This window comes from Palaemon carinicauda, chromosome 40, assembly GCF_036898095.1.
Source record: "Palaemon carinicauda isolate YSFRI2023 chromosome 40, ASM3689809v2, whole genome shotgun sequence".
Taxonomy (NCBI): Eukaryota; Metazoa; Arthropoda; class Malacostraca; order Decapoda; family Palaemonidae; genus Palaemon; species Palaemon carinicauda.
The window spans coordinates 63382628-63395603 of record NC_090764.1 but is presented as its reverse complement, the minus strand read 5'-3'; the positions used below and the strand labels follow the sequence as shown (position 1 = coordinate 63395603).

General features: G+C 46.4%; 1 protein-coding gene across 4 annotated transcripts in view; it reads left to right on the top strand.

Moving 5' to 3' along the window:
* Positions 1-12976, top strand: part of Sys1 (Sys1 golgi trafficking protein) — a 162992-nt gene that overhangs the window by 34182 nt on the left and 115834 nt on the right. For 3 of the 4 annotated variants that reach the window (XM_068363816.1, XM_068363817.1, XM_068363818.1), the window contains exon 2: positions 5240-5317. In XM_068363816.1, coding sequence (XP_068219917.1) covers positions 5249-5317 — 69 coding nt within the window. In that variant the 5' untranslated portion in view covers positions 5240-5248. Of the gene's footprint in view, positions 1-5230; positions 5318-12976 lie in introns of those variants that run through there. The other variant, XM_068363815.1, reaches the window with a different exon arrangement.

Sequence of the window (12976 nt, the reverse complement as noted above, 5' to 3'; positions counted from 1 at the left end):
CTAGGCGCATAGCAAGATACCCGTGGCGGGAGTCGTCGCCTGCAGTGTATCAGGCCAAGTGGTCCAGCAGTAGTGGAGTTTTTACTGTACCTAAGGGAGGAAAAACTCCACTCAGTGTCAGTGGTGAAAGGCTTTCGTTCAGCCTTGAACATTGTCTTCGAACTGAATCAAGTTAACATTTCCTCCTCGACGGAATTGTCACTTTAATACAGAACTTCAAACGTTGTTGTCAGTCGAAAGTTAGATCACCTCCTCGGAACATTGTCAGGGTCTTACGTTCATGGAAAGGAGCCCCCTATGAGCCTTTATGTGAAGCCTTGGATAAGGACCTGACCTTAAAGACTGTTTTCTTTTGGCCCTGACCTCTGCAGGTAGAGTCAGCGAGCTACATGGTCTTTCATACGACATCACCCATTCAAGGGGATGGGTGACAGGTCACGCTCGGTTTCATCCCTGAGTTTGTTGCAGACTCAAAATCCGTCTTAAGCAAATCCTACATTCGAGCCCTTTTGGATTGGGAGTTTGATTGGTAACAGCCAATACTGATCAACTGTTACCATCCTTGGTAAGGGCGCTGAGGTTATATCTTAAAAGGACGAGAAAAGCTCGACCCCAGATCAACAAGCTGTTCGGGAGCAGGAGGAAGACCAAGAGGAGAATCACGAAAAACTTGATCTCCTCTTGGATCAGGCGGGTAATAGAAAGGGCACAGGCCTCAGACACCTCGGCGCCAGTAGACGTCCCCGTGCCCATGATGTCAGGGGAGTAAGTACTTCCCTGGCATTCTTAAAGAATTTTTCTGTTCACCAGGTACTTCAAGCAGGCAGTTGGAAACGTCAAACAACATTCAACTCCCTCTACCTGCAAGACATTACCAACAGGAGCCTATACACATTCTCAATAGGTAATGTGGTGGCTGCTCATAACGTGATCTAAACACCTCAGCTCCCTTTTAGTACAAGTATTAGAGGTTCGAGGGTAGAGGTTACCTGTGAAGTAAGTCTAGGATGAATGTGGCAGTAATTGTCCACTTCCTACTTCATCTTCCCTCTCTTGGGGTGCAGCGATTGGGGGACTCTGGACAGCCGACTTCGTTCTTCTGAGGGTGAGTATCACGCTTTTTGGACAACCGCATATACATGTACGTACATATATGTGTTATGTCCCCATTCTCCTATCAGGGGGAGGTGGGAAGAAATATACATTAGTAGAGGGCACGGGCCAAATAGCTATGACGTATGTTCCAACAGAATAACTCCTTATTCTCCAGCAATGATTGCTCTGGCCATTATTCTACGAGGATAATGATGTGCAGGATCCCTCAAGGTATCCCTATATAGAGGCCATCCCAGGACAGTTGCCAGCCAGTTGGTTTCGGACTTCCACCCACCGAAAGGCGAGTCTCACAGAAAAGAGCGGAAGGTTTGTATTTTCCACAGGAATAAATGACAAATTTGGAAGTAATTTGCATTTTTTTTTACCAATACAAACCTGGAGCTCTTTACACATATTGACCCGCCAGCACCAACCACCTGAAAGTCCTGTCCCAGTCACAAAAGTGACGGTTAGTTGCTTGTGCTATTGTGAGCAGGAGGGTTAACCTACCCTGCTTCCCCCCCCCCCCAATAAGTATCAGTGGGTAGTTATACCCTGACAAAAAGCTTACTCGCTGGTTTCAGGTTCGCCAAAATAATAATCCACAGTAAAGAGCTCCAGATTTGTGTTGTTAGGTAAAATGTAAATTACTTCCAAATGTCATATTATTGTCCCTTCACTGTGTTACAGATGATATATCATTTCTAAACATAGCGTTACTATTCTCATCTTGGTTCCTGTTTTGGATACTGTTTATATCCTTTGTTCTTTTTGACTGGGTCCCATCAGAGTTACAAAGTATGAAAATATATAATATCTTGCAATAGTAAAGTATCGCTTTTCCAGGGTTACAACATTCCTCTTTCCAAGAATAGGACAAGAAAAAAAAAAATGTTAAAGAATCATAATAACTTGTGAAGACAGTATTATTATTCTCATTATAATTACAAGATAAGCTACAACCAATAGTTTGAAAAGCAAGTTGCTGTAACCCTAAGGGCTCTGACAGGGAAAAATAGCCCAGTGAGGAAAGAATACAAGGAAATAAACTGGAGGGGGACTCAGTAGAGTACAGACCTCTGCTGCGGCAGCTCATTTCTCAACCGTTTTATTAGTCCTCGAAGGAATATTGTACCAGTGCAAAGCCCTGTGCTTCAGACTGTCCACTGCTTCCCAAATACTCAAACTATTGTTCATGCCAGTCTCAGCTTGGACTTACTCAAATAGGATATGTCTTAAGAGGTATCTCAATGATTGGCTGATCCTGGCCTCCTCCATGGAAAAGTTATTTCAGGATTGAAACAGACTGCCTTCCATTTATTGTAATCTGGAGGTTGTGGTCAATTTGGAAAAGTTAACTCTCACGTCCAATTAGAAGATGAAGTACCTGGTTATGCTGATAGAGAGCAACAGCTAGAGAGTTTACATCAGAGGCTTGCATCAGCAGGCTCAGAGAGGTGGTGCTTCTATTCCTGTTCAAGCTAAAACTCCCAGCTCAGCAGTGGCAATGTCTCTTGGGACATCTTTTCTCTTTAAAGAAACTTGTTCCACATGGGTGTCTCCATCAGAGTGATCAGCAGCCAGCGATCTCCTTTTACATCTTGTACCAGTCGAACGAGGTGCAGGATGATCTTTCGTGGGGTATAAATGATAAAAACCTCACCAGTGAAGTTCCACTCAACTCTTCCCATTCAGAGATACCTCTGTTCTCAGATGCATCCTAGGAGAGGTGGGACTCGCACAAGGAATAATTTTTCCTCAAGTGTCTGATCCCCAGAAGAAAAGCAGCATCATCCCTAGCCCTGTAAGCTTTCCAACAGAGTTTATAGGGCACTTAATGGTGCCGATTATCGACAACACTACAGTTGTAACTTATCAATAAGCAAGCAGGGACTATCTTGTACTGTCTTTTAGCGTAGACAAAACAAGTGCAAATCTGGGCAGTTGACAATGCTGTAGAATTATATGCAAGCTCATTCTAGGCAAGAACAATGTGCTAGCAGACGCACTTTGGTGCTTGGGGCAGATTATACATACAGAATGGTCCCATCATCATTGCTAGGCAGAAAGGCTTTTTGCGCTTTGTGGATCACTGGTGATCACCCTGTTTGCCACACGGCCGAACAAGAAATTCCTAGTGGCATGGTCCTCCACTCCAAACCCTTGATCAGTGTTCGAGAATGCTTTTCTACATCCTTGGGACAACCTGTATCTATAGGTCTTTCCTCTCTCTGCCTGATTCTCCAATTATCAACAGGCTGGTTCCGACTTTGGGTCTTAGTATGACCCTGATGGTTCCCAGGTGGCCTTACACTAAATGGTATCCAGATTTGGTGATGCTCCTTGTCAAGGGTCTGAGAGAACCACCCATTGCCCCTCTATTTTCTGTCTGCCCCACCTTCAGAGTTATCATCACTAATTGGAGTACTTTGCACTTGATGGCTGGAGACTATCCATTTCCTCTTGAGTAAAAGGCTTTTCATGAGGTACTGCACAGGTGTTAAGGACCTCAACAGCTGTCTACCAAGGGAAGTGGGTCATCATTTGTAATTGGTATCATAGAAAGGAAATTTCTTCAGTTGGAGCATCTCTGCAATTGGTATGCTCTTTTTCCTTTTCTGAGAGAAACTTTTTCAGTCACTGTGGTGAAAGGCTATCTCTCATACTTGTGCCAATTCCTCAGACTGAAGAGTTTTTAAACCTTTTCTCCTTGGGGGAACTGCCATTGCTCATGAGGAGTTTCGAGCAGTCTTGTCCACCCATGGAACTCAGGCCCTCTGAGTGGGATATTATCTTAGTTCTCAGATCTCTTATGTGTGCCCCAAATGAGCTTTAGAGACAGGTGTCAGAAAGGTATTATACGCAAGACTGTTTCTGTACTAGCTTTGGTGTCAGCAAAGCGAGTTGTTGAGTTGGATGGCTTTTTGTATAAATATCACATTATTCCTTGTTTTCATGAACTCTTGGCCATGATCCAGAACTCAGCAGTCCACAGTTTGAGGTTCAAGTCCTTCTCCATCTCTTCTCTCCAAGAGGTATCTAGTTGGAATCAAGGTAACTTTTTCTCTTTGTAAGAGCTCTACAGCACTACCTTAATATGGCTAGGCGCATGAAGTCCGAGCACAAGACACTTTATTAGCATTAGCAGTATCAAGAGAAAGACATCTGACATGCCTATCCTTCAGTCAGTGAGATTACTGAAGAGCCATCTTTGGCATTGGCTCCCAAAGTAAGGGGTATCAGCTCCACTCATTCTTCCTGAAAAAATCTGTCAGTGGCCGAGTATTTGAAGGTATGAGCCTGGAAATGCCAGACAATTTTCACCTACCACAACCTGCAGGAGTATGCCCACAAGTCTTTGGATACCATTTCCCTTAGTCCTGTGGTGGCTGCTCAACAAGTTTTGAAGCCAGCCTAACTCCCTCATGGGACAAGAATCATCTCTCCATAAGATATCGGTTTTGACATAAGCATAGAACGAAGATTGGGATGACTGGCCATTACGTGCTGGACTGGACTGACAGATGCAGGTACGCTTCCTAACCGAGCAACCTTTCTTTTCAGACAAGATTTGGTAAGAAGTAGCTCTTCCACCATCCCAGGACTGATAGTGTGCAAACCCATTTTTCATAATAAGAAAAACATAAGGGCAACATCTCCTGTACAAGAGTGTAGGTTCTGTGATTGTTTATCAGTTTCCCTTGGTATGGCCTAACTTAATGTGTGTGACATCATGATCAGACCGATAGAAAGTACACAGGAGGCATCACATTTTCCCCTACACAGGGTTGGGTTCTCCAACATTGCCTCCAGCTTTTGGTTCATAGTGACAATCTCCTAAGGATGAGTCTTCTATTAAAGGATGATGGTTTGTCTAACTGGTTGACTGTCTGGCAGTGCTTATCTATCACTCACAAGTATAGTTGTAACTATGTACCTCATTTAAACTTTTATGGCCATTTCAGCTTCACTGAAGTCAATGGGTCTCTGGTTTGTATAGTTTCCTGTTTGTTATTGTATAGTGTAAGTTTTAATCTTTACCACGACAGTACTGTGTAATGATAAACTCCCTACCAAAGAATTGTAGTCTTTTATCAATTTCTGGTACAGAACATCCACATTATCCCTCTCTTTTATGTTACAGGTTTTGGTTATGGCTGGAGGATTTAGATACAAGATATGGGATCCACCTCTCATTATATCACAGATAATTACAATGCAGGTACTGTACACTGAAGTTTTTTCACTGTATCTCAGCGTATAGGTTTGGACTTAGCTTTTGAGTTCACAAATGAATAAACCTCATTTGTTCCTACTTGTATACAAACCTTTTGTACTTTATAATATGGAATGTCTTCAGTGTTCAGAGATAGACCATTCAGTTTGTTAACAAGGAAGTTAGCGATAGGCAGTGCATAGGGGCGAGGAGCCCCACCCACTTTCTTGCCTAGTCATATGATATCTCACAACAATTGAGTTGCTCAGGTCACTATCATAATTGGTTTGTATTGTTAGTGAGGTGGCAAGGTTTTCCCTAGACCACAGTCATATACTGTACTAGGTAAACCTAGGTAAATGTCCGTGCCAGATATAGAACTTTCACCCTCATAAGAGTGAGTCATCCAAAATAAATAACGTAAGGTTTGTTAGTATGGGAACAAATGACAAATTCGGAGATAATTTGTATATTTCCCTAACTAATTCAGACCTGTAGTTATTAATATAAATTGGCCCATCATAACCTGTCTCCCAGTAAGTCTTGCCTGCAGTCAAAAAGTGACGTAGTTCACAGCTGTGAGAGTATATATATGTGGCTAGGTACCCCCCAGCCACCCCCTGCCTACCCACTCAAGTGGTTAGGCAGGGTTGCCACCTTGCACTTTTAGTCTAATGGCTACCTTCCAGCTTTGCTGAAAGGTATCCTCAATTAAAAAAACTCCAGTTTTCAATATTAAACTTACCCGATAATCATGTAGCTGTCAACTCCGTTGCCCGACAGAAATCTAAGGAGGGATACGCCAGCTATCACAATACTAGAAGGGGGTGTACTAACAGCGCCACCTGTGGCCAGGTACTCAAGTACTTCTTGTTGACACCTCCTCAATTATTCCTCTGTCGTGCCTCCGGCTAGACGTTCTGGGATACGCTCATGGTCTTCGAGTTTATTCTCGCTTATTTGGTGATGTATTCTCTTTGATTTACGGCTGTCGCATTACTGGAAACCTTCTGATATTAGCTAGATAGCTTTTATTTAATTCAGTTTAACGGTTAACGAATTTTTGCTTGTTTTTTGGATCTCCCTTTGACTTCTCTTGAAAACAAAATGTCTGACATTTCGCAAGCCCCCTCCCATAGACGTTGTAGGTCTTGCAATAGACGTATTCCGAAGGTCTCGGTAGATCCTCACACCGCTTGTTCTGACTGTAGGGACAGACCCTGTCAGTTAGAAAATCGATGTGAGGAATGCGCCGGTCTTTCGGAATTGGATTTTGTCCGACTTTTAAAGTATTCTTCTAAGTTAGAGAGAATTAGAGCTAGGAGGAGTTCTTCTCACTCTTCTTTATTTTCCTCATCTCATGATCCTCTTCCTGATCCTACCCCTGTAGTGGCTACCCCCGATCCTACTGTGTGCCCTCCGCCTGATATGTCAGTGGTTTTACGTGCTATTCAGGCTTTAGGCGATAAGGTAGAGTCAGTGGTAAGTGACCATAAGTCTCTGATGGCCGAAGTGAAAGAGTTGAAGGCCAAGAGTGCAGTGGGTGAAGTTAGTGCCAGTGCTGTGACGAGTGCTAGTGTCGGTGCAGTGCCTTGTACTAGTGTTAGTGCCAGTGTGGTGCGTGGGGATTTTTCTGTGCGAGCCAGTCGTTCTCCCAGTCCGGGACCTCTTGCAAGCTCCCAAGCCCAGGGGAGAAGCAATGTCGAAGGGCATAAGGGTTCGGCAGGCCTTGTTAGGCGCACAGAATCATCCTCAGTGGTTGCGGGCGTGTCTACCACAGACCGTCACTCCCACTTGCAGACGATTGAGCCCGTCTTCCGCTCGTCCGCTGATCTTCTCTCGGGGAAGAATCGTTGGTCTCAGGTCTCTAGACCTCTTAAACGCAGAGTCCAACCCACGAGTGCTCAGCCAGGTTGCAGTCGTTGGCTCAGCTCTGACTCGCCTCAGTCTTCTAGCGATTGTACTCCGCCCAAGAGGAGTAAGGTACAACAGAGCTGCACCGGTGGTGCAACCACTGTTATGGCTTTACCTCAGTCTGCTACTGTCTCTGCTGATCCCAAGTGGTCTATGCTTCAGTCCATGCAAGCTCAGCTTTCGGACCTGATGCGTGAGTGTCGTGCTGAGAGTGCTGCACCTCCTGCACCTGTGGTGCACCTATCTCCTGCACCGGTTCAGCCTGTGCTGCACCCTCCTGCACCGGTGGTGCACCAACCTCCTGCACCCGTTCAGCCTGTGCTGCACCCGCCTGCACCGGTGGTGCACCAACCTCCTGCACCCGTTCAGCCTGTGCTGCACCCGCCTGCACCGGTGGTGCACCAACCTCCTGCACCCGTTCAGCCTTTGCTGCACCCGCCTGCACCGGTGGTGCACCAGCCTCCTGCACCGGTTCAGCCTGTGCTGCACCCGCCTGCACTCGCTGCACCCAGTCGCAGCTCCATCTGCCAGGCGTACGATGTTGAACCTCTTCCACCTGTGAGTCAGTCTGCTCAGCTGCTGCACCGAGCTCTACCCGTGCACCCTGATCCTGCTACTCAGACATCTCTGCTTGCTGGAACTTTACCTTGTTCGGCACAGCCTCGATCTATTCACGCTTCACTCATACCACAGGAACAGGAACTTGCTGCACCTCCTCCTTCCACCTCTGTTGTTGTTCCTGCTCGTTCTGACTCTGCGGTTCAGCATTCGTATCCGATCCCGTCGCCTCATTCTGGGGTTGAGATTTCGGATGATGAGGAAGCACACCTTGATCCCTCTTCGGATGTGGACGACTCCAGACCCTCTCCACAGTCTCTTGATTTTCGCAAGGTCTTGGCTCTTCTCAGGGAGGTTTATCCAGACCATTTTGTCTCAGCTATACCCCGCTCTCCACCATCTGAGTTTTCGCTGGGAGTGCAACAAGCTCAGTCTTCCTATACCAAGCTTGTCCTAGCTAGATCCTCCAAGAGGGCTTTTAGGATCCTAGGGGAATGGCTGCAGTCTAAGCAACTTCTTGGCAAGACTTCCTTCATGTTCCCTCCAACGAAGCTCACTTCGAAAGCGAGCGTTTGGTATGCCACAGGGGAAGCACCAGGCTTGGGAATACCTGCCTCTGCCCAGGCTGACTTCTCAAGTCTGGTAGACTCGCCTCGAAGATCTGCTATGAGACGCTCAAAAGTGTGTTGGACCTTTTCGGACTTGGATCACTTGCTTAAAGGAGTGTTTAGAGCGTTTGAAATGTTTAATTTTCTAGACTGGTGCCTGGGGGCCCTCAGCAAGAAAACCTCCCATACGGACAAAGATTCTGCCATGCTGTTAATGTCCTGTATGGATAAGGCCATCAGAGACGGATCGGGCGAGCTAGCGTCCTTATTCGTGTCAGGGGTTTTGAAGAAAAGGGAACAGCTGTGTTCTTTCCTTTCCGCCAGCATTACCCCTTGCCAACGTTCACAACTTCTGTTTGCTCCTCTTTCGAAGTTTATTTTTCCCGAAGAGCTCATTAAAGATTTGTCGGCTGCTTTGATTCAGAAAGACACGCACGATCTTGTGGCTTCTTCGGCTCGTAAGTCTAAGGCTTCCACCTCAGCCCCTAAGACTTACCGCTCCCCAGTGACTGATACTCCTGCGACTAGATTCATACCGCCCTTTCGTGGTAGAGCCCCCAGCCGAGGAAGCTCCCGTCCAGACTCTTACAGAGGCAAGTCCAGGAAAGGATCCAAGCCATCCAAAGGAAAACACTGACTCTCCGATTCTCCAGACGACAGTAGGAGCCAGACTCAAGACCTTCTGGCGAGCTTGGGAGATGAGAGGTGCAGACGCACAGTCTGTCAGTTGGCTGAGGTTCGGTTACAGGATTCCATTCTTCCTTCAACCACCTCTGACCACTTCGCCCATCAACCTCTCTCCCAACTACAAAGAGGAGGACAAGAGGCTAGCTTTGCACCAGGAGGTGTCACTTCTTGTGCAGAAGAAGGCTGTGGTTGTAGTCCGGGACCATCAATCCCCGGGCTTCTACAACCGCCTCTTTCTTGTGGCCAAGAAGACAGGAGGTTGGAGACCTGTCCTGGACGTCAGCGCTCTCAACGAGTATGTCACCAAGCTGACGTTCACGATGGAGACGACCAAGTCGGTCTTAGCAGCGGTCAGACAGGAGGACTGGATGGTCTCATTGGACTTGAAAGATGCTTATTTTCACGTTCCGATTCATCCAGACTCCCAACCTTTCCTAAGATTCGTTTTCGGAAAGGTCGTCTACCAATTCCAAGCCCTGTGTTTTGGCCTAAGCACAGCTCCTATGGTCTTTACCCTTCTGATGAGGAATGTAGCCAAGTTCCTTCACTTGTCAAACATCAGAGCCTCCCTCTACCTAGACGACTGGCTGTTGAGAGCCTCCTCGAGTCGTCGTTGTCTGGAGAATCTTCATTGGACTTTAGACCTTATCAGAGACCTGGGTCTATTAGTCAATTTGGAAAAATCTCAACTCATTCCCTCACAATCCATCGTGTATCTGGGAATGGAAATTCAGAGTCAGAGTTTTCGGGCTTTTCCATCGGCCCCCAGGATAAGCCAAGCCCTAGAGTGCATCATGAGCATGCTGAAGAGGAACAGTTGCTCAGTGAGACAGTGGATGAGCCTCACAGGGACTCTCTCGTCCCTAGCCCTGTTTGTCGAGCTGGGCAGACTCCACCTCCGCCCTCTTCAATTCCACCTTGCAGCTCATTGGGACAAGAGTTCTACCCTGGAAGCAATCTCTATCCCTATCAACCAAGAGATGAAGACCACTCTCCTGTGGTGGAAGCACAACCTTCTTCTCAGAGAGGGTCTATCCTTGGCCATTCAGACCCCCAATCTTCATCTCTTCTCAGATGCATCGGACTCGGGCTGGGGTGCAACCTTGGACGGAAAGGAATGCTCCGGAATGTGGAACGAGGAACAACGATCTCTCCACATCAACTGCAAGGAACTGCTGGCAGTTCATCTAGCCCTGTTGAACTTCAAGTCCCTCCTGCTAGGCAAAGTGGTGGAGGTGAACTCGGACAACACCACAGCCTTGGCTTACATCTCCAAGCAAGGGGGGACCCATTCGAGGAGCCTTTACGAGATCGCAAGGGACCTCCTCATTTGGTCAAGAAGTCGAAACCTCTCTCTAGTCACGAGGTTCATCCAGGGCAATATGAACGTGTCAGCAGATCGTCTGAGCAGAAGGAATCAGGTCATTCCCACGGAATGGACCCTCCACAAGAGTGTGTGCAACAGACTTTGGACCTTGTGGGGTCAACCTACCATAGATCTGTTTGCCACCTCCATGACCAAGAGACTTCCTCTGTTTTGTTCTCCTGTTCCAGACCCTGCAGCAGTTCATGTGGATGCCTTTCTACTGAACTGGTCCCATCTCGACCTGTACGCATTCCCTCCGTTCAAGATAATCAACAAGGTTCTGCAGAAATTCGTCTCGCACGAAGGGACACGGCTGACGCTGGTTGCTCCCCTTTGGCCTGCAAGAGAATGGTTCACAGAGGTACTACAATGGCTAGTAGACTTCCCCAGGACTCTACCTCTAAGAGTGGACCTTCTACGTCAACCTCACGTAGACAGGTTACATCCAAACCTCCACGCTCTTCAACTGACTGCCTTCAGACTGTCGAAAGATTCGCTAGAGCTCGAGGCTTTTCGAAGGAGGCAGCCAGGGCTATTGCCAGAGCAAGGAGGGTTTCCACTCGTAGGGTCTACCAGTCTAAGTGGGAGGTCTTTCGAAGCTGGTGTAGAGCCAATTCAATATCCTCTACCAATACCTCTGTGACCCAAATAGCTGACTTCCTGCTTCATCTTAGAAATGAGAGATCCCTTTCAGCTCCTACGATTAAGGGATATAGGAGTATGTTGGCCTCAGTTCTCCGCCATAGAGGTTTGGACCTGTCTTCCAACAAGGACCTTCAAGACATTCTTAAGTCTTTTGAGACGTCTAAAGATCGTCGTCTTTCCACTCCAGGCTGGAATTTAGACGTAGTCTTAAGGTTCCTTATGACATCTAGGTTCGAACCTCTCCAGTCAGCTTCATTCAAGGACCTTACCCTCAAGACTCTTTTTCTCGTTTGCCTGGCAACAGCTAAAAGAGTCAGTGAGGTTCATGCCTTCAGCAAGAACATTGGTTTCACGACCGAGTCTGCTACATGTTCTTTCCAGCTTGGATTCCTAGCAAAGAACGAGCTTCCTTCACGTCCTTGGCCTAGATCGTTCGAGATACCTAGCCTTTCCAACATGGTAGGTAACGAACTTGAGAGAGTTCTTTGCCCTGTCAGAGCTCTCAAATATTATCTAAAGAGGTCTAAACCTCTCCGAGGACAGTCAGAAGCCTTATGGTGTGCCATCAAGAAACCCTCGAGACCCATGTCCAAGAATGGGCTTTCGTATTATATAAGGCTTCTGATCAGAGAAGCACATTCTCACTTAAAGGAGGAAGACCTTGCATTGCTGAAGGTAAGGACCCACGAAGTAAGAGCCGTAGCTACTTCGATGGCCTTTAATAAAAACCGTTCTCTGCAGAGTGTAATGGATGCAACCTATTGGAGGAGCAAGTCAGTGTTTGCATCTTTTTATCTGAAAGATGTCCAGTCTCTTTACGAGAACTGCTACACCCTGGGACCATTCGTAGCAGCGAGTGCAGTAGTAGGTGAGGGCTCAGCCACTACATTCCCTTAATCCCATAACCTTTTTAACTTTTCTCTTGAATTCTTTTGTTGTTTTTATGGTTGTTACGGTAGGCTAAGAAGCCTTCCGCATCCTTTTGATTTGGCGGGTGGTCAATTCATTCTTGAGAAGCGCCTGGGTTAAAGGTTGTGTAGAGGTCCTTTAGTAGGGGTTGCAACCCTATATACTTTAGCACCTTGGGTTGATTCAGCCTCCAAGAGGAACGCTGCGCTCAGTAAGGAAGACGAACTTAAAAAAGAGGCAGAGTAACGGTTCAATTCGACTTCCTTACCAGGTACTTATTATTTCATTTGTTATTAGAGATAACTGTTATATGAAATGTGGGGATACTTGGCTATCCTTTAATCTTGTTCACTGGTTTTCACCCACCCCCCTGGGTGCGAATCAGCTACATGATTATCGGGTAAGTTTAATATTGAAAAATGTTATTTTCATTAGTAAAATAAATTTTTGAATATACTTACCCGATAATCATGATTTAATTGACCCTCCCTTCCTCCCCATAAAGAACCAGTGGGATCGAGGAATAATTGAGGAGGTGTCAACAAGAAGTACTTGAGTACCTGGCCACAGGTGGCGCTGTTAGTACACCCCCTTCTAGTATTGTGATAGCTGGCGTATCCCTCCTTAGATTTCTGTCGGGCAACGGAGTTGACAGCTACATGATTATCGGGTAAGTATATTCAAAAATTTATTTTACTAATGAAAATAACATATTTGTATTGTTTAAGGAAAAATACAAATTAACTCTGAATTTTTAGTTTGTTCTGTAACTGGAATATAAACCTTCGCTATTTATTTAGGGGTATTACTTTCTGCGAAGCTGAAATGACGAGCCATTAAAATTTAGCGAGGGTTAACTACCCACACCGCTAGTTAGCGGGGGTAGGGGGGAGGGGTAGCTTGCGACCGCTCCCACTCACACACCGGTGATTTAGCTCACTTTACTTTTGGCTTGGATGGAGACCGGTTGTATCCGCT